Raw genomic sequence first — 23,932 nt, forward strand, 5'->3', positions numbered from 1 at the left:
TATTTCCCACATCATGTATGGACTGTAATTTACAAGCAAGATTCATGTTTACATTGTAGAGATTGTCACACTGTACAATTGCTTGTTCATTTTGCTCCAGTTTGGTGGTGTACTGTAATGGACCTCAAAATATTTTCCCTGTCGATTCTTGTAGTGATTTCCCTGTACTTGTGGTGACCCATAATTTTAATGTTTTTTCCCCTAAAAATTTAAAAGAATGTCTAAAATTGCCCAAAATATAGTACTTCCTATTGATGGTTTATATTTAATACTGCACATTGACTGACTTGATGATTGGTAAAAAACAGTACATACACATTCATCAAAACAACTCAGTGACAGGGAGGAATAAATTTATATATATATATATATATATATATATATATATATATATTATCGGCATCATCTTTCCAACTACAGACTAACCATGGCGACATCTTTTCTATAAAATAGTTTTAATTCCTGCTACTCCTAGTCACTTTCGGTGATCATGCACTGAAGAAGAGCTAGTTTTGCTCGAAAGCTCTGCAAAAACCAAACATTTGCTGTTTTACTTCCAATCACTTACCTAATTCAATTATTGTATCTCACTCGAGATCCAGCCTTTCTCTAAATGCAGCATAGTTGTTTAACAGTTTTTCCGTTATCCCTATATATATATATATATATATATATATATATATATATATATATATATATATATATATATATATATATATATATATATAAACAGAGAGAGATAGAATAATTGCTACTGGCACCAAGTGTACTGTTTATGTTTGTTTGTTTAGTCTAATATTTGTTTACGTATTCAATTAGGAAAGAGTAAACATAGTTTGTATCTTTTTATTCTTTAAACAAAGATCATTCAATAAATGAGACTACAAAAGGTAATTATGTCAGACACAGCTGTTAGTGTCATTGTTTGTTATCTATTGTCTTAAACAATTCGGTCGGTTTTGGTATGAAATCTCACGGACCTCTTATAATTCTTTTTCCATGAATGAATGAAACTAGGTAATGGTATACTGTCCTAACTTCTGATTGTATTCATAGCGCCAACATTACCCCCAGAATTTTAAAAAGGAGGTGGTGTGGCCCAGAGATCGCTGAAGCCGACTTCACCGTGACAGGGAGGGAGGGGGGCCTGGTGGTATCCCCTACACGCCCCTGGATCCGCTCTTATAGATCTTCACTACAATCATGTAAGTTATCTTAATCGAATATTTTATCTCAAACTGATTTGATTTTCGCATTTCAATTGAATCCAAATGAACAGTAAAGAATTCAATGACCTAGTTTGATCCGAAGTGACAGATAATAAAGGGGGGGGGGGGGGGTTGTGGTGATGAGAATGGGAACTGATACGGCATGCTAATAACAAAACTTCTGACTACTGCTGGAAGAGGACTAGCAGTATTACACCAGTGATCGTCATGAACTAGTACGACCAACACAGAAGCAGGGGGTTCATCCCGACCCTCCCCCTCAAATAATTTTAACTATACGACCGGGACGATTGGCATACCTACCGTCGGAAACGGCCAACGCTGAGTCAGAAGCGCCCAAGGTGCCGCCAGGTTTAGATGTCCAAGCCGCCGCTTCCCCTTCGGTTCAACCGATCAAAAAAATAGGCTTGGTCGGGAAAAGCTGCTGGTTTCGTACGCGGCATCAAATTTGATTGCTTACAGCTAAAACGTGATATTGGATCGTAACGTGAGCAAAGATATCGTTAAGAAATTTATTAGAATAATACAAAATTACGCCAATGATTCCCATAAACAAGTTCCATGTGTTTGGGATGGTGGGGGTGGGGAGGGGGAGGAAGGGGTTAAAGGCCTTCCACTGTCTGTTCTCTGCAAAAGTACATAATTTCCGACACAGTGAAAAATAACAAGTAATCAATATACTCTTTTATTTCATATTAGTTTATTTGAACCCCTCTTCAGCTTAAGAATCATTTGCCAGAAAATAATTGTCTTCCCAAAGCACATCTTGAGACGGATTTCGTTGTAACAATATGCATTGTCTTTGTATAGAAAATTATATTGTAGTTGCAAGGTTGGTGATCATAAATAGATAAAAAAGAGACCATTTGTCGGCGAAATTTATAGAAATCTTCGTCGAGGCATAAACAAGGTCATGTTGTTACCTTTTGCGCATGATCATATAATGTCAATATTACGCGACATCTCCAGTTTTCTAAGTCATTAATATCATATATAAAACGCGAATTTAATTGGACGGAAAATTGTTCTATTTTGAATACCAGCTGAAGAATCAAAAATATTCGTTTTCATAATTGCGTAATATTTATTTCTATATATTCAATATTTTAAAGGATGGACTATTTTAAAATTTGTCAATTGGATTCATTAGATTTTTAGCAGCCTGTACTTATTGTGTTTCCATGGCTCTGAACGTAATTATTATGACTGTGGGAAAAGATTGAAAGAATTTTGGCGGGAAAACAAACTTGAGCTTTGACTCGTGTTTGCAAGACGTCATGCATAAAAATTAATCTCATCTGCAGTTACATATAAAAACAAATTAAAAAATTGTTTTGCTTATAGTATCAAAGGTGTTTCATGTCAGAAAACTTTCACAGCCGGAAAATATTTACTAGGATAAAGTAAACGAAAGGAATACAATATAAATTAGAGAGGGAGGGAGAGCATAAAGAGAGATAATGAAAAGGTATCGCGCGTTCTTTCTAGTTGTTATATTGTTTAAAAATATGAGAGCCTTCAACTTTCTTTCAAACCTTTCCCCCTCCCCCTCCCCTCCTCTCCCCTAGAAATATATAGAGAGAAAAATATATAAATCTATCTAAACTTAAATATTTAATTCCAAAAATATTTTATTATAAAAAAGTACAAAAAAAAGTTAAGCATCATGTCAAAGTCCAATATAAGTTATCCCCGGGTTTCACAATAAAATATATGTACAATATATAAATTTGAAATTTAAAAATCGTCTTCGGTCAAATTTCCTTTACATAAAAAAAAGAGAAAAAAAATGATATTTGTTGTTGTTATTTCCTTCACCGAGGTCTAAAGCAGACAAGAATATCGCATAATATACCGGTACCAAGCCTTTGTCGTGTCCATTTTAGTCTTTCACTACAAAAACCAAAAATATTGTTCCTCAGAAATTTGATGCTTTTTCAATAAAAAAAAAGAAGGAAACATAAATTAATGCAAAATACCTATCGAATTAATTATCTTCAGTTTACAAAAATGTAATCAATATCTATATAACAGTCATTTATTTAAAAAGAGGGAAATGATGTAAATGAATGAAGAATTTTAATCCAGTAAAGAAATATAATAACAAAATAAGTTTAAAACCAAAACAAATGCCATTTTTTTGTGGCAGTTATTGCTCCCAAAAATTGCTGGAAAGACTAAAACTAGTCACCTACCGATTTTTTTGTTACAACTCATTTTAGCTGAATAAAATGTATGCATTCTTTAATATGTCTTACTTTTAGCTATCTTTTACTAAGTATTTTAGTTATCTAACGTGAAATTCAATACGATTTTATTTGAACGGTTAGAATCTGCAGGAATTTTTCTTTAGCAATTTTAAATAAATAGTCGCACACATGCCTTTGTCCTCATATAATTGGACTTAAAATCTCGTCGTTAGAGACCCATTTGTTTTTAGAAATTTTCTCTTTAATGCTTGCAGAGCAGTATGTGAGTGTTTTCCTTTGTAATATCACTACTCGCATTCATACATTTCAAATGTGCTAACGCATACCCCCCCCCTCCACCCCACACCCCTTAAAAACCCTAACAAATGAAACACTTTCGTGAAAAGTCTGTCTCATATGTATTGCAAGAATTCTACTAAACACTCTTGTCATCTGTATTATTCGTGAACTATAAATTGTAAGGAGTATTTGCATAACAAATGCTCGTTACATATACAAATGGAAACTAGGTTATTAACATTGAAAGTAACCCATATCCTAGCCCTAAAATATGGAACCTTGTCCACCCCCACCCTTTCCCCAACGTCCTTACATCTCCCGGTCCTCCTACTCCCCTTGTCTCTCCCCCATCCCTCCCATCCCTCCCATCCTCCTTCCCCGTACACGAAAACCAAACAGAAAGGTTGCATTGCCAAACCGACTATGCCCTTTCCCAATAACCCACAACTAGCTTAAACTATGACTGTATAGCCTTATGACGTACATACATGGTGCATGGTGACGATATGTCTGTATTGTGCAACAATACAAGTTGTCCAATATTTTAAAAATTGTAATAACACATTAAGCCATATGAAGAGCTCTTGTTAATTTCATCAGGTTGCAACCCAGTCGAGAAATCCTATCCATAATAATGAGCAAATTATAACACAACTAATATATAAAGTTGTTGAGAGTCCTTCGTTAACTTATAAATTAGACATTTGAAAGTGTTAATATATATATCTGAATAGGCCTACTTACTCATACGTATATTGTATGTGTGTGTGAAACAGTCTGTCTGCAACCGTATGATGGCTGTCTATAGTCCAGACAACACCATCCATTATCACTATAAATATGTATATATATATATTTACATAGCTGGTATGAATAACATCCCTTTTTGTAAAATATCCCATCGAACGTTGTTCAAATCACTAACTTCCGTAGGAAATCTTTGTCGTTATTATTATTATTATTATTATTATGCAGTATACTCGTCTTGAAACTAAGAAAAAAAAACTATTATAGCCTATATCAAAGTTAGTCAACCTTAAGCCACGTGACATATACTGAGTCGACACCAGTATAGTACCGTGTTTGTCCGTTCCTGAATTCAGAAAATACATTGTATTTATTTGATAATTATTTAATGATTAGTTATGATGAATGATCGCTTATATTAGTAAAGTCCGCTGACCCCCAACTTGGTTTAAAGGTGGAGGATGGTCTCGCTATATATATAGTACACAGAAGCAGCTGTTGTTCAGAGGATATTAATTTCCTAACACTATAATGACACAACTTACGCGTTTCTCAAGTAGATTTTTATAAACACAACTATAGTAGAGGCAATATGTATGTCGTGTGGGAAGGATTGCAGTTTGTAACACTAGATGGTCGCTAACTCCCTGGCTGGCCTAATTTGGTCATCCAAGTATTTTGCCCTGGCCTCTTTCATAGTATGAGCATGACTGTGCATAAATGCGTCGTTTAACATGGAGATTAATGATCTGTATAACAAATTAATAGTTCATTATTGTTGTTCACCTATACGTGTTCATGAATATGATAATAAGTTAATTTGCATCACAAATATCGCTGTGTTTGATATTCCATTATTCCTCCACACGTTACACCTCGTTAAACACGTGAAGATCACGTGTCCCATCGATATGCGAATATGTTGATATGTCAATAATTTATTCTACGTCACAAATATCGTTCCAATTTGTTACGATATTTTTTGGCTGTACGTTCCACTTCTCCGGTTACCAGTTAAGTGATGATCAGGTGCCCGTTAATATATAAATAATTTATTCTATATCATAAATATCGTTTCATTTGGTGTTATCATTATAGCCTGTGCCTCCTACCTTGTTAACCACGTATAATGGTCACGTGTCACACTAAATTTTATGCTAAGTAATTTATTCTACGTCACAGATATCGTTCCATTTGGAGTTCCATTTAGCTGAATAACCTACTTTGTTAACGACCGTGTCGGCCAATCGATTATATGTCTCGTTTTCCCAATAATCGTCACCTTTCATAAAATAGAGCTTACGATCTCGTAAAGAATAATACGCCACGTCGATGTTATCTGGTAGCGGAGAATGCAAAGCAAAACGACCGGGATACGCCTGGTTGATCGCCATCGGATAACCGTCGCCACAACATCCGTTATTCTCAACATCGTAAGCGTATACCTATATACGGAAAATAAATGGAGAGACGTGATAAGATCTGGATCTAGACAAAAATAAAAATAATAACAACAACAACATCAAAATAAAGCAGACAACAACAACAAACAAACAAGTAGACAAATCGGAGAAACAAAAACAAATAGGAAAAGAAATAGGCCGGCAATGATACAACCCGCTCATAGCAAGAAATATTCATACAGGGATGAGGGCGCTATCAATAAAGTGTGATATTCAGACGCTGTATTTTTCTTCTGTTGCTTGACAGTTTGTATTTTGATGTGAGAAAGTTAGAAATCCGACAGTTATGGAAGGAGTAGGAATAAACTTTCAGTCTTTTTGACAGAATGAGGGCGCATTATTTGAGTGACGTCAGCACTTGATCATGCAACAACAATAACAACTAATTCTTTTTCTTTTGTTCCATTATTTGATATTTGAATGTTAATTAGAAAAAGAAATCTAAGACTCGACAGTGTTGGAAACGAACAGGAATAGAGAGTATTTCTGCAGAAATGAAGGCTAACCATTCACAGCACAAAGAGACCCATTTTTTTACTAATATGTGGTATTTAATTCTAAATGAGCCTGTGAACATACCTGAGATCCTTTGAAGAAATAAATATGATTATCTCTTTGATCAAAGTAAGCTGCGTCTAAGTTATCTGGAATTCTTTGGTTTTGACCAGAGAGGGCGGGCCAACCATCACTGATAAGGCGTCCATCAGGTCCATAGTAAACACCTGTGTCAGGGTCCGTTTGATAAAGTTCCCCAGCGTTGTGATCTAATCTCCAATAACGAGAGCCTACATAATAAATAAGAAAATGTAGAAAGGCTTCGTTAACAAAGTCAGCTCTTGAAATAAGTGTAATTCTATGATGGGCTGATGACATTGATAAACATTTACACTGTAATTCTATTTGCAATTTGTATTCGACACGAGTAGTAGGGGGGGGGGGGGAGGTGGAGGGTGTGCGTAGTACCGTCGAAGTAGCAAACGAGTTTGAAGCATGCAATTACACATAAGGGCACTCATTGTCTTAAGTGGCCTCCGTCAACCCTTCCAGGGAAGACATAACGACTTTCCATTTTTGGGTTGAGCCTGAAAAGCGATCAAACAATAGGGAGGTGTTGGGGTGGGGGGGGGTTGTTACGAGTAGGTGAGAGCCCAAACATATGGTGACTTAGGGCGCCGAAGGTCAGATAATCCGGCACTGGGGTACGATAATTCCATTTTTAACCCACAACGGCGTTGATTTGGTAGCATTTAAGGCAATTTCATCATTGTTTACACCCCTTATCACCCCTTCAGTGAACCCCCTTCAGTGAACACCCCTTCAGTGAAAGAGATAGACAAAGACTGGTTACCTTTAAAGAAGTACATGTCGTTCCTGTCATCATTGAGGTTATCGTTAGCGTTCCGTCTTGGTCTAATCTGAAGTACGACGTCAACATTGTCCGGTACACCCTCGAATAGGCTGCCGATGCTTCTCGGTTCCCCATTTCGAGGTCGGCCGTTGGAATTATCGTACAACCACGCCCACCCGTTACGGAAGAAATAAGAACTGTAGACCTTACGACCGTTGCTCAATGTTCTCACCCAATCAAATGCAGCATCGAAGGAACCACTGCATTTACCTGCGAACGACGTGAAATAGATCGGAAATGAAATTAAGAAATGGTTGGACGAATGAAAGAATGAAACAAAGAATGAAAGAATGAAACAAAGAATGAATGAAAGAATAAACTAATCTATGAACAAAGGGAAGAATAATAACGAACCAACGAATGGATGAAGTAAACAATCAACTTTGAGGGCTCCTCTGGGAAGCAGTGCTTCTGCACTGAGAAGGACTACCCTCATTATATATGACAATAATAAATAATAAAATAATCAATTAGCCAGCCAGTCAGTCAAACATACAATCAAATAAATCAATAACTAAAGGCTTGAAAGCAACCGAATGTTTTATCAAATATTTGTATTCAATCATTATTAATTTCAATTTCGTTATGAAATTGTGGTACGGCTGACATATTTCACTTGAGAAAGAATAGTTACCTTAGATGATCGACTTAACGCAAAATGATCGAATTTTTCCATAAACACTCACCATAGAATCCCTGGGCGAGAGCTCGGCTCTCTGCATCGATGACAACTCGTCCGGTGTAAGTTTGATAAAATGGGTACATAGTGGAATCGCTATCATCCCTATGGTCCAGGCCCAATATGTGACCGATTTCATGCACAGCTACAGAGAACAGATTGAACCCGCGGTCGGACTGATGTGTCCATTGGACCTCATCTTGGAAGAATAGATAGACCCCATCTGGTGAAACCTGATATCTGGCGTACTCGTCCTCGTGAAGGGCAATATTGAAATCCAAAGTCGATTCTGAAATCGTAATGACATCAACTTCGACATAAGTATTACATATTGATATAATACTATAGTATTACGTTAATAATAATCATAATCATAATAATCAGCAGTTATTTTTACGACGCCTAAGCGACCACAAATGTGGGAGAAACACGTAAGGGCTTATAGATTACAACTTACACGTCGGGTGGCTTCCAATTCAACATTTTAACTCAAATTTGGAATCTGAATAATGGAACATAAATATAGTTAAAACGTTGTAATATAAGAGCGGTAAACACCAGTGAGCAACAGGTGAAAAAAAATATGACTGGCAGTATATAAAGTTTTAACAAAGCAAAATATTGATTTTCATAGAAATTTCAATATATGTTTTGTCCAAACTCGTATCCCGTTGCAAAACACCGACTTAATACCTGCAAATTGAGCAAGACAAATCTCTCTCTGCTCAGATTTGAAGCTCAATGTTGATTGATCATGCTACCTGCCTATATACCATGCATGTTGCTCAACGGATATAGGTACATGTAATGACATTTTGGTTTAATCTCGCCCTTCCTTCTAATTTTAAAGATCTGACATGCTTTAAAAATCTAATAGAGAACCCCGGATGTGAGCTGCATGATGACCGAACATGACCTTTGACATTGAGGATACTCGGTAGTGGAACCTTACCTTTCGTTAGGAAAGCGATCTGGATATCTACGTCTAGAAGGTCACCCGTCCGTTGTTCTTGAAAAGTTAAAGGTGTAACCTCTGCCCATCGACGGAATGCAAGTTCCAAGACTGCTCGAGAACTCGAACAACTTGAAAAGTGTTGAGAACAATAAACACTCAAAAGTCGCCATTTGATTGGAGAACTCGTCAGTTTGAAGTTCAACCCTGTTTCCTCTGGGCCAGGAATGACACCCAAAGACACACTCCTCTTTTTCATTTGTCCTTGCGGTGATAATTTAGACAAAATCTGTTGCGTAAGACTTGAATATAACGTCGTCGTCGTCGTCAGCGCCGAAGATGTTTCAATATTTTCAGCATCGATATTTGGTCGTCGAGATGTCGTCCAATCGTCGTATGCGATATCGACGACTGTAGTCATCAGGTCGGTGACGAAATCTGTCTGAAAGTCCTCAATTGGTAAACTGATACTGGTCACTGATTGGTCATTCTCTTCTACCATTTCGTCGATGAACTCAAAGTCAACAAGATCATCCCCGAAGTTAGCTTCTTCGATCATCAAATCGAGGGCGTCCTCACTTGAAAGAACGTCTTCTTCAATGGAGTAGTCCATAGAGTAAAATGCATTCAAATTATCTTCATGTTCCGTCAACGGTCTAGGAGACTCGGTAGCGCGCTTTTCCGCATGTTGAGTCACAGCTTCGACTTCCTTTGGATTGGTGTGTTTATTATTAACATCCTTCGAGTGATTTATATCAGATGTATAATCGTCTTTAATTTTACTATCACTTTTATCCAAATAAGATTTTTTGAATACTTCGTCAGTTGCTTTTAAAGTAAGACTATCACTTTCTTTGGCTTTTATTTGCTTGGTTTCTGTATAATAAGGGTTGTCTGGAACACCACATCTCGGCTTGCTTATTAGGTTTGCAGTAGCATAGTCTAATAAGCCAGTCACTGGTAAGTGGAATCGTGTTTGGAACAATCGTATGGCACCTAATAGTTCAGACTTGTCGTTTTCGTTCGATTCTTTGATATCGGTTGCTTCTTTGCTTTTTAAGAATGGTCCTGAGGCGTCTGAAAGAGGCGGGCTTACCAGTCGGAGCGCTGAAGGCTGCTCTGACAGAGGATCATTGGACTCGTGAACTACATATCCATAATCTTTAAGAAATTTCTGTAAAGATATAATCAGAAGATGAATATTAAATATCGTGATGTTTTATGTGCAACAGTAAACCCTTGTTTTTTTTAGTTTCGTCTCGCTCGGGAAAACACCAACTGAGGTGAACAAGTGGATGTGCCCCCCCCCCCAGTTTACTTAAGAAAGCCTTAAAGTGCCCCTTTTCATAAAGAAGTGCCCTTTTGTCACTGAAACGTATGCATCCTTCACTCTCTGTCATTAAATAGTTAAGTGTCCATTTGTTGAGAAATTAAGAACACTGTAATATCAAAAAGTTTTTTTTTAGAACTTAAAAACAAAATAGGTGAAAAGAGTCGAGAAACATCCACGAATTAGTATGTGTTGAACAAATGCACCAAGGGTCCGTTTGTTCGAAATGTGCAAGGAGATTTTGTGGCTTCCATCCTCAAATCAAAGTCACATGTCGCACTGCCCCTCGAAAGTTATGCACCCCCTCCCAGAATGCACCGCCTGCTGGCACTAAAGTGAGCATCATGTACAGCGACAAAATTCCGTGGCGTCATAAAACATCACATCTACGGTCATTACTACCAATTACTTTTTCGCGACCATTGTGCTAAAGAGAAGCACAAACCCAATTATCATTATTTGTCTAACATGTGATAAAGAGAGAATTTGTCACGATCAACTTCCCCAAACAGCTAAGGAAATATTCTTACTGCATTTTGGGAGATTTTAGTGTCTTATTCGCCCCACAAGGACGTCGACTTGATCAAGTCTAAATATGACGTCATCGAGTCACCTTTGCCTCAATTTATTCATTTTTTTTCTTTCTTCATAAACCTCTTTAAACATGAAATAAGGATGGCATTGGTTTCAGGGCTCCTCGAAAGCAGTGCTTCTGCACTGAGCAGGACTACCATCATTAAAGATGACAATTATAATAATAATAATAATAACAATAATAGTAAGGATGCCGAACCATTTCCACATTATACCTTGAACATATGAAATGAGAAAAGAAAGAGTAAATATGCACCTTAGGTTCCAGATGCTAGATAGTGGCAACTATGACATCATATGTCTACAAAACGACATATAACTAAGATATTCCCCCAAAACGGAACAAGATATTTCGTAGTTGTATTGAGGAGTTCTTCTTCACAAAGATCTCTGTAATTATAAGCCAAACCGGATGGGTGGGTTTGTGTCCACTTTCACTTTCCTTTCTCCAGCATAATCTTAGTCTTAGACCACGTGTGAATTATTCCTTTCTCTCTTTTCTCAAAGAAAGATTCACAAATTCGATTCTTTTTTTGGTCTTTTTTTTTGTATCAAAGAATGCCTTCAAATCAAATTGCGTACTTCTTTTAATCATTTTTGCCAATCTTTACTGTGGGCCGACCTTCAGACCTATATAACATCTCAATACACAGAAGCAGTGGGAAAACTTTTTTTATCAACCACTTGAAAATCTGCTCTCCTCGTGACTCTGCCAATATTGATAGTACAATGTAGGGGATCAGTAGACACTGGAGAAACGGGTAGCGACTTTTTTTCCCTTCTTCTTCTTCTTCTTCATTTTAGAGCCTTGTAAGAGGATTATACCTACAAACAGTAAGGCTATAGTTACTTCAATAGTGTAAGGTTTACTTTCACGAGCCGATAATGCAAGTGCCGTTAAAAATAGCCTAACTCCTGCTATATATATATATAGCAAATATATACAAAGGACTCTGACTCACTGAAAATGGCAAAAGAATAGATACCGAGAAGTGACTGTCTATCCAAATTGGTTAAACAGAAGATAAACACTAGGTATGCATGATGAAAGTGATAAGTATATATTGACTATGCTAGAAATACACTCTCAAGTAAATTTAAAACAAACAGAGCAAGTTTTCAAATGGATTTGACCAATCAATGAATACTACTGTGAGTTTGCACGATTACTTATACCCCGCGACAGAAGTCAACTTATCTAGACTATCCGGTAAATTGCCTGTTATATATATGTGTGTATGTATAAAGTGCGGCTAAATATATACCTTTCACTAATGCAAAACAGGATTATCGTACGTTCACCAACTTTCACCAAAAGAGAAATGTCATGACAAGATTTGATACAGATTATAGTTACGTCATTTAACCCCGGCCTTTAAATATTTAAAATCAATGCAAGGGGAAGTAGGGTGAAAGTGAGTGGGTGGAGGTAAATGTGGGGAGGGTGGGGGGGGGAGTGGGTACAGGGTTACGTACCGAAGTTCGTTCGTCCGACCGTCCGTACGTCATGATTAAATATTATTATATTTCATTTTTCATGAAAGATGACCAATTGCGGTCTTCCCATAATATATTTGGAGAAAAAATCAGGAGGGTAATGGCGTAGAAGATCATCTTTACACTTTTTATAACGAATGAGCTGCAGAGACTTTTATTTTTCTCCTTTTCTTGGCATAGGTTTACAGGCTACAGTTACCTTGCCAAATGCGACAACCTGATTAATTAAGCACATTTCCGATCCAGTTATGTATATGAATGTTCCCGAGACAATTAACCAATTGTTAAGGCATGCTGGTAACAATTGAATGATGTAAAATTTTGCTTTTGAAAATGTCACTTAATTTACAAATGAGTAATTTTTAAGTAAAATCTTTCAGTTGCAGCTATTAGGATATACTTACATCAGCTGTCAGTAGCTCTGCAATATCCTATTGAGTTTTACTCAAAATTAGGTTGCAATTATTCAAAATAAGACATTTTCCTTGATTTTTGACATCCCTAAATGAGCAAAGTGTAATTATTCAAATTTTGATTTCAACTGACTGAATTGTTCTCACAATCCGTATATAAAAAACACAGCAGTGTGTTCCCATTCTACAGCTAAAGAATTTGGCTCTTTCAAAAGGCTACGCTTCCAAATTGACTCGTCAAATTGCTGTTTCAATATATTCTCTACTTTAAAACAATTAAAGCATTCGCCTATATATATACAGCATGTGTTGTAAAACAATTCTTTGAACTATTTGTTAAATTTTAGTAGTAAAAAATTAATTTATGAGAATAGCCCCGAAATGCTTTAACAACTGCTGTTTGCATATAATAAAGGCTACATCGTGCATTCAGATGTTAATACGCAACTTAGGAACTCTGGAAAATTCTCGCTGGCAAATGAAACTTTTTAACTGTAAATACAGATAGCTGTTGGCCACACACGAGAAACTGATCATGTGAAGGACACAAGGAAAACATACAAATGACTTAGCAAGGGGGAAACAACGTCTTTTTTGCTGTAATGAGACGAGAAAACAACTAAGGTTTCACCTCTGAGAAAAGTCATTTCGAAATACAAACAAGAACGTAAAGCATGTTTTGAAGAAAAAAAGAAAAACGTTTCTTTTGTAATTCCTTTTTGATTCGTTGATACTTTGCGAGTAATTATCTGTAGAAGGAATGAGAACCATTTAAGTAAACTATATGTACCATTGTACATGATGCTTAGCCTACACAATGTGTAAACATGCCCTTAGCGATGTTGTATGGTTGTAAAGAATGTCGAAAAGTGAGAGGAAAAGATCTACAATAAAATAAAAAAAAGTGTGTACATCATTTAGGTCTTCTTTAGGGACAGGGGTAATCTCAACAAAAAATAGGCGAAGTAAAGGATCGATGCGTTAAAGATACGGTAGAATTACGAGGGCAGCCCCTAGAGAATTGAAAATTGTCTTTCTGTGGTGAAAGGGGAGGGGTTGTGGTAGGGGCAAATGTTTGTGAAGGAATGCCTTCTCCAGCCTATGTCTGTATGGCGACAATAACGTGACACAACTTTCTCTTTAAACTCATATCATTTGTATGTCGTAGAAACCTTAATTCCCAAAAACCCTCACCAAAAATGTCATTTTGAAAGAATGTGTTTTGATATTTGCAACGTTAGCATTTTTTGGTTTTTTTTTTTAAAACAAGAATAGCCATTTTGCATGGTTATATTTTAGATATATAATTCGATTGACAGACTTGATCTTGCTTGCTAGTTTGGACCTATATTGCAGTTCAAGGAATAATAGTTAGTATTTCGTAATCAATCTAAAAAAAAATAGATTGACACTAATGAATCACACTGTAATGAATCGAAACAGATTAGAATCAGTTAAAGAAGTGATTCATTCCGCAGACAGATCATTGCAGTGGTTTTTGTATGCGACGTGTATACCCGTAAGGCTTATATATACAGTATATATATATATATATATATATATATATATATATATATATATATACTGCCACAAGTTTGTCCTGTTTGGAAAATCTTCAATCAACTTTCAATCGATAATGAGATTGAACAAAACAAATGCAATCTTTATGACTTCATCGAGTTTCCTTAAACTGGTGTAGGCTATATAATATAGTGGTGAATAACACCGCGTTATTTTATTTATCACATCGAAGAGACATTGAAGGTACCTCTTCTTCGTTGTGTCAAATTCGTGATTTTAAAATTGATGCACATACACCAGATGGGGAAAAAACCCAACATTTCTTGAATATTCTTTTCCTGTTCTTTAACTCGGACAATAATTCTAGTATTTATAATTAATGTGAAATCTTCGACATTTGTGGAACACCATTTATCAATACCAATCAGTGAATAGAGAAAAACTTAACGAAAGGAAAAAAGTTATCAACGAATCGAAACACTATAGATATATAGTGTATATGACTGCATGAAGTCATTTTTAGACTTGTTCAAGTCTGCTGTCACGGTATAGAATAACAGAACATTCCAGTGTTATACTATCCTATATTTGCATATTCATTATTGTATATATAGACTGTGCCGAAAATGATGACGTTCGTCCCGAATCTTGTATGCAAATTAATAACTGTTAATTAAAGGGTTTCGATATGTGAAAAGATTTAATTGTAAAAAATTAAATATTTCACAGAAAAGTGAGGCTAGTTTTTTCCCCCTATGTATTTGACAATATTTAGCAACCGCATATTTTGCGTTTGAAAAGGTGATAAAGAAACAAAAGTAATTGAAAATTTACGCAGAGAAAAAAACTTTTCATTGGGATAGATATTTTATGTTGAAATCGATTTAAGAAAAAATTATATGTTAATCAAATAAGCAAAAATTAAAGAAAAATCATTCGGACTTACCTTAGCTTTTATAGTAATTTCAACAGATGAAGCGGTACTTTCAGCTGTGTTGGTATTTTTCTGAAATAGGTTCTCATTGGGTCGTGGTGACGTCGGTAATGAGTGGCAGGCATTTATAAACACGAATAAGGTTAAAACGACCAGCTCCATCTTGGAGGCGTGAAGGAAATGTCTTGTAGTGTGTAGCTTCATGATGTTTATACCAAAAAATGCACAAATCCGAAGAAGAAATTAAATTAATAATTGAAAGACAAAATATCAAAAAAAGAGGAGTTATCGCAAACGACTCATCAGCTGCCTTCCAGTACTGGGTAGTCCAATCAAAAGTTGACAGTTAAGTCACATGACCTAATTTTAGGCGCCAGTCGATTATGGTTGCATTCAAGAATGAATATCACGGCAACGTATCGCAGTATATTTATGTTGACTATAGGTATATGCATCAGCTATTCGTCATCTGTTTCTGCTTCTGAAATAAGTAGATGACGAAAGAAAAAATAAGTTAAAAGATACGGCATGACGATAAATTATTGTGCACATTTAATATAACTGTTTAAGGCACACGTGTCCACAGTTAATGCATGTTGGTCTCTGAACAGAAATCGGAGCGCAATTCTCTTTTTAAATTGCGAGAGCACAGAATACCAGGTGATTGGAATGATCATACATATACATACCCCCCTTCGACTGTCAACTTTCGACAGGTCTAGAGTCTGACGTCCAATCAAATTGCTAATATTTAAATTTTAAGGCTGACGAAAAGGTGGTAATCAAACTGTCCCTCGAGCGTATCTCTGTAGTCAGTTGACAGACGGGATCATCATGTCTATACCAATAATTGTTCGCGGTGTCTAGTAGTAGTAGTTGGCAGTTCCATGGCTTTTATCATATAAAACCTAAACTATCAAATGATGTTTGCGTTAACTATATAGAGAGTAAGAAACAGTAGAAGAAGATTAGCGCTAAGTTGTCCAACAGACTGGCTCTCGATAACCATCACGTCGAGTTTATTATATATACTTTCAGTTAAAACTGTGGCACAACACCTCTAAAACCCCTGTCACACGTAATCAAAGCGAAAAACGGTTCACGAACCCTGACAATAGTAACAAATACAACGTTTGTTGATCTGTTTATCTTCCAAATTGACTCTCTTTCATTTACAATGAACGCGAAATGAGCAAGTATTTGTAGGAGGAAAAAAGGGGTTAGAGAGTTTACTTAACAGCCGACATAAGGTAACTTATACCTTTTCTTTAGGTTCACAATATTGACAGTTCAACACATTACAATCGCGAGCCTTTTGGTGTATTGGACATAGGTGTAAAGGTAGCATACATGTGCCTGGGACCACCATTATTTTTTTTTTAAAGAAAGAGAGAAAACACATTGTTAACATAGTCATGTGCGACAATGTAATGACAAACGGTGTGAAAAAAGAACCTATTGAAACTATTCAGAGTATTGGGTGTTATTGTGACGTCATGAAATAATAACGGAAGAAAAAAGAGCAAGAGAAGAAATAGAGCAATTGGTCGAGAAAACAGCTCTGCGTGTTTTGAATGTATAGGTCTCCAGTATGTTAACATAGTAGGCTTATACACTATGCACTGTCAGGTGGCTCGTGTTCCTTTTATAAGCCATCTACTCTACACATTGGGGGAGGGGAGGGGAATTAAAACTTTTTTTATTGATAATTAAACCATGAACAGAGAACTGGCTAGGAAGTTATACTTGAAGTTTGAAAGAGCGGAAAAATATGTATTGGCTGCAGCGTGGTACGAACCAGTGAACACTGTATTAAAGTGGGGGGAGTTCTAAATACCCCGGACTGATGGGGGCATGAACCCTTTATGTTCCAGAGTCGAATCAAGGATTTTTATAAAGGTGTAGCAACAACTTCCATTGATGTTAACATTATAACATTCATTAAAAGTTTTACAGTGTTGAATATACATACCGTATTTGAAAATTTTGAATGGTACATTTAACAAGTTCGAAACGACAAGATTGAGAACGAACGTGTGTAAAAAAAATATCAAATTCGAATTAGAAAACTGAAATTTTCAACAAATTCAGGTGATAGGATACATTAATGTTAAACATGCAGAGCAAATATAAGTTTCTGGATGTTAATGAATGCTATAATGATTGGCTGTAATTACGCTATTGGACTACGTTTCGAAACCATGTCGTCTGCATAACACCGTACCTCATCGTTATGAGAAGAAGGCAAATACGCGTATTCATTCTTAGCGTATACTCGAGTACTCATCCTGTCGTCCAAGATATCTTACTTTATAATCACACAAGACCTGATTTCGCATTCTTTTTATTTTTCCTTTTTTTCTTTCTTTCTTTGCTCGCTTTTCCTGTCCTTTTTTCCAAGATTTTCTCAGTTCACTTCAGGAATGTTGATCAACAAGAAAGATTTAGAATTTAAAGAAAAAAGGGGGCTTGCTATTTTTTTTTTTTTTTTGTAACATGCTGAGAACTTTTAAAAAAAGACCCATGAATGTCACCCAAGATTTGACACCAGAAAAATCATGACTTAATCATAAAATTTTATTGAATCAGTACAAATTGGGTTAATTCTTTTCCGTCTGAGGCAAAATTGGCGTTCTCTCGACGGTTAACCCCTTCTTTGATAGACATGTCAATACAGCCCAAGGAAATTGTCGTTTATTTCAGTCGAGCCTGTGCCATAAATAGCCATGGCACTTGTATTATCTGGCCTAAGGTATCTATACTCTGTGCAGGATTTGCTAAATAAAGCACGTTTTCCCCATTTTACCCCATTTTTTTTAAACTCTGTGATAGTGATGAATAAGAAGAAAGAAATTTAACCAAAGATGTGAGAAAATGTTCACTTTGCATCGAGGCTATAATTTGCTGCATACGTCCTCGACCTTTTTTTGTGGAGGAAATATGTAACCATAAAAAACATAGCGTACTATTTTGAAAATACGGTACCAATTAATATTTGGGTTTTATCGAATTGGATAATGGTCAGCAAAGCAAATAAGGGTAAATGAAACTTAATAAAAATGCATAAAATAAAATAAATAACTGTATTTCCGTTGGTTTGAATATTACTACAGCCACAGTTACGGTGGTGTAAAACAGTCACCTTCACGGTAGGCCGCAAACAGAATTTAAACCATACAGGTTGCAAAATGAGGAAAAAATGTTCATAATTAGAAGAACAACATAATGGAACAAGTAAAGGAGAGACAGGGGCGTCGAAAGATGGTTCGATCCGGATGAATGGGGTGGGGTGGGGGTGGGGGTTGGGAAAACGTCGAGTATGAAAATGTGAGGCTTTGATGGGGGGGGGTATCCTACAAAGTTTGAGTTACCTCAAACTTACAGTTCCAAAAGAGCAACATATATGTGCATTCTATAACACAATTTTTACTTTTGGTTGTCTCCAACAAAAGGGCATTGTTTTGTATTACAATTGTTCTTAACAAAAGCGTACTTTGTGAATACCGAAAGTTGGTCACTTCTAATTTATGACAAGGGGCCACATTTGAGGATTTTCGGAAAACTCAGAGCTAGAAAATGTTTAATAATGTTGCACGAGGAAAGAACATAGTTTGGCCTTGAAACAGTCGTTTTGACTTATTTGTGATAAGTTTGCGTTGCCATCCGACACTAGAATCCCAATTAAATAAGCTTGACTAGTTACTTGTTATGTCAAATAACACATGAAAAGGAAAACTGCCAAATGAAAGTCGAAAAAAAATGAAATTCTCCATAGTTTGCTGTTCAAACGTGATTATGTATAATTAATATGGAAAAAAACGTCTGACAGACGAATCGAAGCAACTTGATTTGTTCTTTGAACTTTAACCCGGTTAAAGAGAAAACAGTTCCTGGAAATAGCTAACAATCAAAAGGAGGGGGTAGGGATAGGGCCTCGGGGAATGTGTAGCCCCAGATCTGCAGGTATAAAGCACCATTCCCGGGAGGAAAAAGGTTAACCGTGCAATCCATTCCGGTGCCTTTTTTGCTGTTTCCCTCGAACGGTGTTTGACTGCCAAGCATTCTTATTTGTTCCTTATAAGTGACGAGTGGAATACAAACATTTTGTCATGTTATTGATGTGTTGTTGTGTATAGGAATTATACCCTGAGTTTAAGGCCTCGTGACAAGATTAATCGCTTAATGCAATTATGAAAGAATCTTAAAGGAATGACTTTTATTGACTAAAAACGTTTTATGTATATCAAAGCACGCCGCGGAGATAACTAAAATGAAATGTTTCTTAACTTTTCTTGTTCAGTATAGGTTTACTCGTAATGAATAACGCTTTACCCTATATAACCTCGACTAACACATTGACGAGTTATGTCCGCCTAAGTGAATTAGAATGTGGGGAAGTCGAAACGGTTAGCCCTGTCTTCCTAACTAAAGAAACACTGATCAGCTCGCATGAACAAACGTATAGAAATACTCATATATATAGGAAGCTCGGGAAATGTAGACAAATAAAACTTTGAAGAATTTAACAAGTAAAAAGTACCCAAATAGTTATTGATTCCAGAACGACAGTCATGTAAACAACTTAATTACGGATTAAAAAAGGAAAAAGAAAGAGAGAAAAAGAAGAAGAAGAAGATTGAAGAAAACGAATAAAATAGGTAGAAGGAAGGAAGAGAGAGAGAGATAGAAAAAAGGCATACCGTTAAGGTTGGCTGAAGCTACTGAATCGCTCCATTCAAACATTGTAAATGCTTGCCGATACATCGCTTAACGCTTCTGAAACATTTTCGAGTATGTTAATCTTCAAGAATCGTATAGGCTTTTCTAGGAATACCACTATAGTTTATGGTATATCGTACATTGCTGGTGGTAACATACATATGCGTCTAAGCTATACTGTAAACTAATAATGATGTAGCAATTCAAAGGGAGAGGGGAGAAACTGTGTGTTTGGGAGGGGTGGGGTGGGAGGGTGGGATGGGGGGGGGGTTCTTGTCGGTTTGCATATGTTAAGTTGACCAAAGCCCCATTCAAGCATTGTAACGTGTGTAGTCGCAAATTGCAACAACCGCAACCGGTGGAGCGGGTGACTAAGGGGGGGGGGGGATGAGAATGATATTGGGTATGCTTGAAGTTCGTATCTAAAAGTTCCAACGAGAAGTTGGTCATCGACTATTCCTTACTTAAAATTAATATTTTGGCATTGAAAAATTGCTTTATGCCCACCCCCCACCCTTTCCTCTCCCCCTTGGTGCCATTTTTGCACATCATCTGATTAATATTCAGTGCCCAGATTGGAACAGGTCTAGAATAATAATAACATATTTAAACCTTTCATATATTAGCAATAAATTAACTTCTGACTAACTTCTGTTTTTAGAAAATGCGTTCCTAGAATCATAAGAAAATTGCGTAATATATGATTATTCTAGCTAGAGGAAATGAATTGAAATATTTTAATATGTAACCTTCGACACAAGTTATAAAGCCTGTAGATCTTTTAAGTTCGGTCCTGTCTTCCTGTCTTGTAGCTGGGAAGAGGGGGGGGGGTGTTTCTTTCCTGTGAAGTTATTGAGATAAATGCGACAATAGAGAAAGAATAACTTTGATTGCTCTTTTTTAATCTCACAATTTTTCTTCTCAAGCTGTTCTTATACCCTTTCGATTTCCCCCGGAGGACCTCTTTTGTGCCTTTTTTACGGGAAGTGTGCCAAAAAACCTCGTTTATTATACAAACTTAGTTAAACATCTTGTGAAAGGAGTTTTGGTGAAGCCCCGCCAAAATAGAGCAATCAGACCAAATTGGAACAACTTAACCGGAATAATTGAAAATTAGACCACGGCAATCTTTAGAATATATTATTCGATCATTTACAAGTCACGTGGTTCGAAGGGATCGTAACTTAACACTTTCGTAGCTTTCGAACTACACACAATGAGATTCAGAGGGCCGTGAAAACCTGAAGTGGAACTGGGCATCTCATTAACAGTTGTTCGATCGACTCACCACAGAGAAAACTGCACGACAAGATTAGCAGTCTGTGGCAGATGCTGGTTTCTCCCGCGTGTGTACATCCAACTGAGACTCATGAGTAAAATTGTATGTTGCAGGGGCATCGGAAGAGGCTTCAATTGATGATGGTGGAGGCACAAACTTCGAGGGGCAGTGGAACATACGAAAAACCAAAATGTTAACCCAAACTTTCTGCAGATAAAGTGAATCCTCTGTGGATTCCTTACCCAGTAAATTCGAGTCATTGAATGTTTTCAACAACAGGGCACTTGTTAATTAAAAATATGGAAGAGTCCTCTTCTAATTTTATGAAAAGGGGTTTTCTTCACAATAATGGGTCCTGACCCGCAAACCCTGTCGCCCCTGCAATGAAGGAGTGTATGCATTTGTTACCACAGTAGAGGCATCATGGGTAATATGGAAGGAGAGAGAGAAAGTGGTGGTGAGGATGGGGGGGGGGTGGGGTCGAGTTCTCATTTAACTGTATAGTTTATGCATACTTAATAGATAAGATGTACAATAACATCTGGGAGCTCATTTCTAAGTACTTTCTCTCCTCCCCCCCCCCCCCATCGCATCTTCCCAACCAGGTAAACAAATATCTTAACAGCTAATATTCCAAGGTTGATAGGTCAAAGGTTACTAATCAACAGAATACTATATCCCTGAATAGAGCTTGTCCTTCAGCCATCAATACAGTTTATATCAGTTATAATCGCTCACGATAACTTAGATCCCGATTGCGTCCCTTTCCCTTTCCCTTCCCCCCCCCCCATGAAAAAAGATAAATAAAGTTATATCATCTCCTTCGTTTAACGCGCTTGAGTCAGTTGGTTGCCATGGTTACACAATGCCTATGTTTATTTACAACGTCTTCCACTTGTTTGCGACAAACGTTTAGAGACAAAACGAAAAGGGCAGGAACTATGAACGCTCATACAACAGATATGAATGACAAATCGTGACTTTATACTGCCGAAATCATTTTGTTGCAAAAGGGAAACAAGAGAACTTTAATTATCTAGAAACTGTAACTATGACAGTCCCAGAGTCTAAATAAAAAAAAAGATGGCGTCGAATGACACTTTTTTTTTTAAATTAGTAATATGATCATCCTTACGCAAAAGTAATTCTTAGATTTCCAAAATGGCCGACCTTTTTTTCTTTCGTTGAATTCTGACAACTTTGGTATATAGTCAAGCTTACAAAAAAACTGCTAATTACTGTGAGTGCTATGGGATGGTAGTATCGAATGGTTTTGAAACTTCACTTAAACGAAGACAAACAGGTGCTTTCATAATTAATATATTACTAGCTCTCCTAGTATCCATTCCAACACCTCTACCCCCTCCCCCTCCCCCCCAAAAAATGCAGAAAGTTATTACTGCTGTTCATAGCAAAACGTGTCAAATGCGTTTTTAAGTCTACTGTAAATCCTCAGCACACACCTGTGGGTACCCTTAACAGACTGGCTAACATGTGATTGTATATGTATAAACAAACATTAGACACCGAGAATACAAAATCGTCAAACACAAATACAATTAATTGAAACTTAATAACAGAAAGGATTATCACATAATCAGAAACAAATTGACCAATATAAGTCGAGTTGGAAAACAATAATAATAATATTTTTTAAAGAAAATGATATTGTGATAAATCTTACCCCAAACAGAGCAAAATGAGAGGCAAAAGAAGAGGGTTCAGCAAAATATCCCAAATTGAGAGAGATCACTGGTATCATGAAGATTGAGAACGGCCCGTTCTATAAGGTATAGGCAAAAAAGGATTGTATCTATATATATATCGATTGGGTGTCCTGGGGAGGTAAAGTAGTTTGCCTCGAAACACAACGAAGCAGGGAGTTCTTTTCTCTCCTTCAACGATCTTTATTCTTCTGGTCCAAAGAGGAAGAAAACAGTCTTGCGGCATTTCTTTGTATAACGGGAACAGACTTTTGTATGAAGGGAAGGGTGAGGACAGAGACAGGTGATACAAGGAACCCAAAGACCAAACGGAGCGGAAAATGATTTGGTTGAGTGTAGGTCTGGGCTAAATGGCATGTAACCGAGGGGTGACGAAGAAGAACATTTTGAGACCCACGAAGGCCGAAGGTGAAAGAATTAAACCAACCCCAAAGTTTTAGTTGTAAAATTGTGGGAAGTTAAATGGAATTGCTAAAGTTCCAACTGCTTGCATGTTATGTCCATTTGTCGTGTTTAGTGGATCTATACGTCGGCCTCAATAAGTTATTTTTTGCTATTATGTTGCATGTGAAGTAATTCAACGGAAAAAAAGTATATAAATGGAAAGGTTGCAATGAAAATATGAAACAAAAGAGATTAATATATATATATATATATATATATATATATATATATATATATAGAGCTAAAGATAAAAGAACAAAAAAGAATGTTCCATGATTGTTTCGCACTTATATCTTTGGGAATTGATTTATGTAATTCTTTTTATCATAAATCATTGTTTTTTTTTAGTTTTTAAAGTTAACCATGCATGTATTCATACATGTGTTGCCACGACATATAAAGCAAAATATGATTTGAATTCATAGAAATAACTTACAGACGTTTGAATGAGCTGATAGAATTTTTCTTACATTCAACTTTCTCATGGAATTTCTTCTCATTACCTTTTTC

The 23,932-nt window shown here is 36.5% G+C and overlaps 2 protein-coding genes across 2 annotated transcripts in view; one reads left to right on the forward strand and one right to left on the reverse strand.

Annotated features, from left to right (window-relative positions):
- The first annotated feature begins 10 nt into the window (after positions 1–10).
- LOC139967392 (uncharacterized) overlaps positions 11–23,932 on the forward strand; it is a 59,696-nt gene continuing 35,774 nt past the window's right edge. The window contains exon 1 of the mRNA XM_071971129.1: positions 11–1,205. The gene's annotated coding sequence lies outside the window, so the exon portion shown is untranslated. The remainder of the gene's footprint in view (positions 1,206–23,932) is intronic.
- LOC139967391 (matrix metallopeptidase-21-like) overlaps positions 2,601–23,932 on the reverse strand; it is a 36,226-nt gene continuing 14,894 nt past the window's right edge. Inside the window, exons 2-7 of the mRNA XM_071971125.1 lie at positions 15,269–15,737; positions 8,968–10,141; positions 8,023–8,304; positions 7,277–7,546; positions 6,508–6,713; positions 2,601–5,910 (exon numbers count right to left, since the gene is read on the reverse strand). Coding sequence (XP_071827226.1) covers positions 5,632–5,910; positions 6,508–6,713; positions 7,277–7,546; positions 8,023–8,304; positions 8,968–10,141; positions 15,269–15,460 — 2,403 coding nt within the window. The 5' untranslated portion in view covers positions 15,461–15,737 and the 3' untranslated portion in view covers positions 2,601–5,631. The remainder of the gene's footprint in view (positions 5,911–6,507; positions 6,714–7,276; positions 7,547–8,022; positions 8,305–8,967; positions 10,142–15,268; positions 15,738–23,932) is intronic.

The sequence above is a fragment of the Apostichopus japonicus genome, chromosome 5 (genome assembly GCF_037975245.1).
Source record: "Apostichopus japonicus isolate 1M-3 chromosome 5, ASM3797524v1, whole genome shotgun sequence".
Taxonomy (NCBI): Eukaryota; Metazoa; Echinodermata; class Holothuroidea; order Aspidochirotida; family Stichopodidae; genus Apostichopus; species Apostichopus japonicus.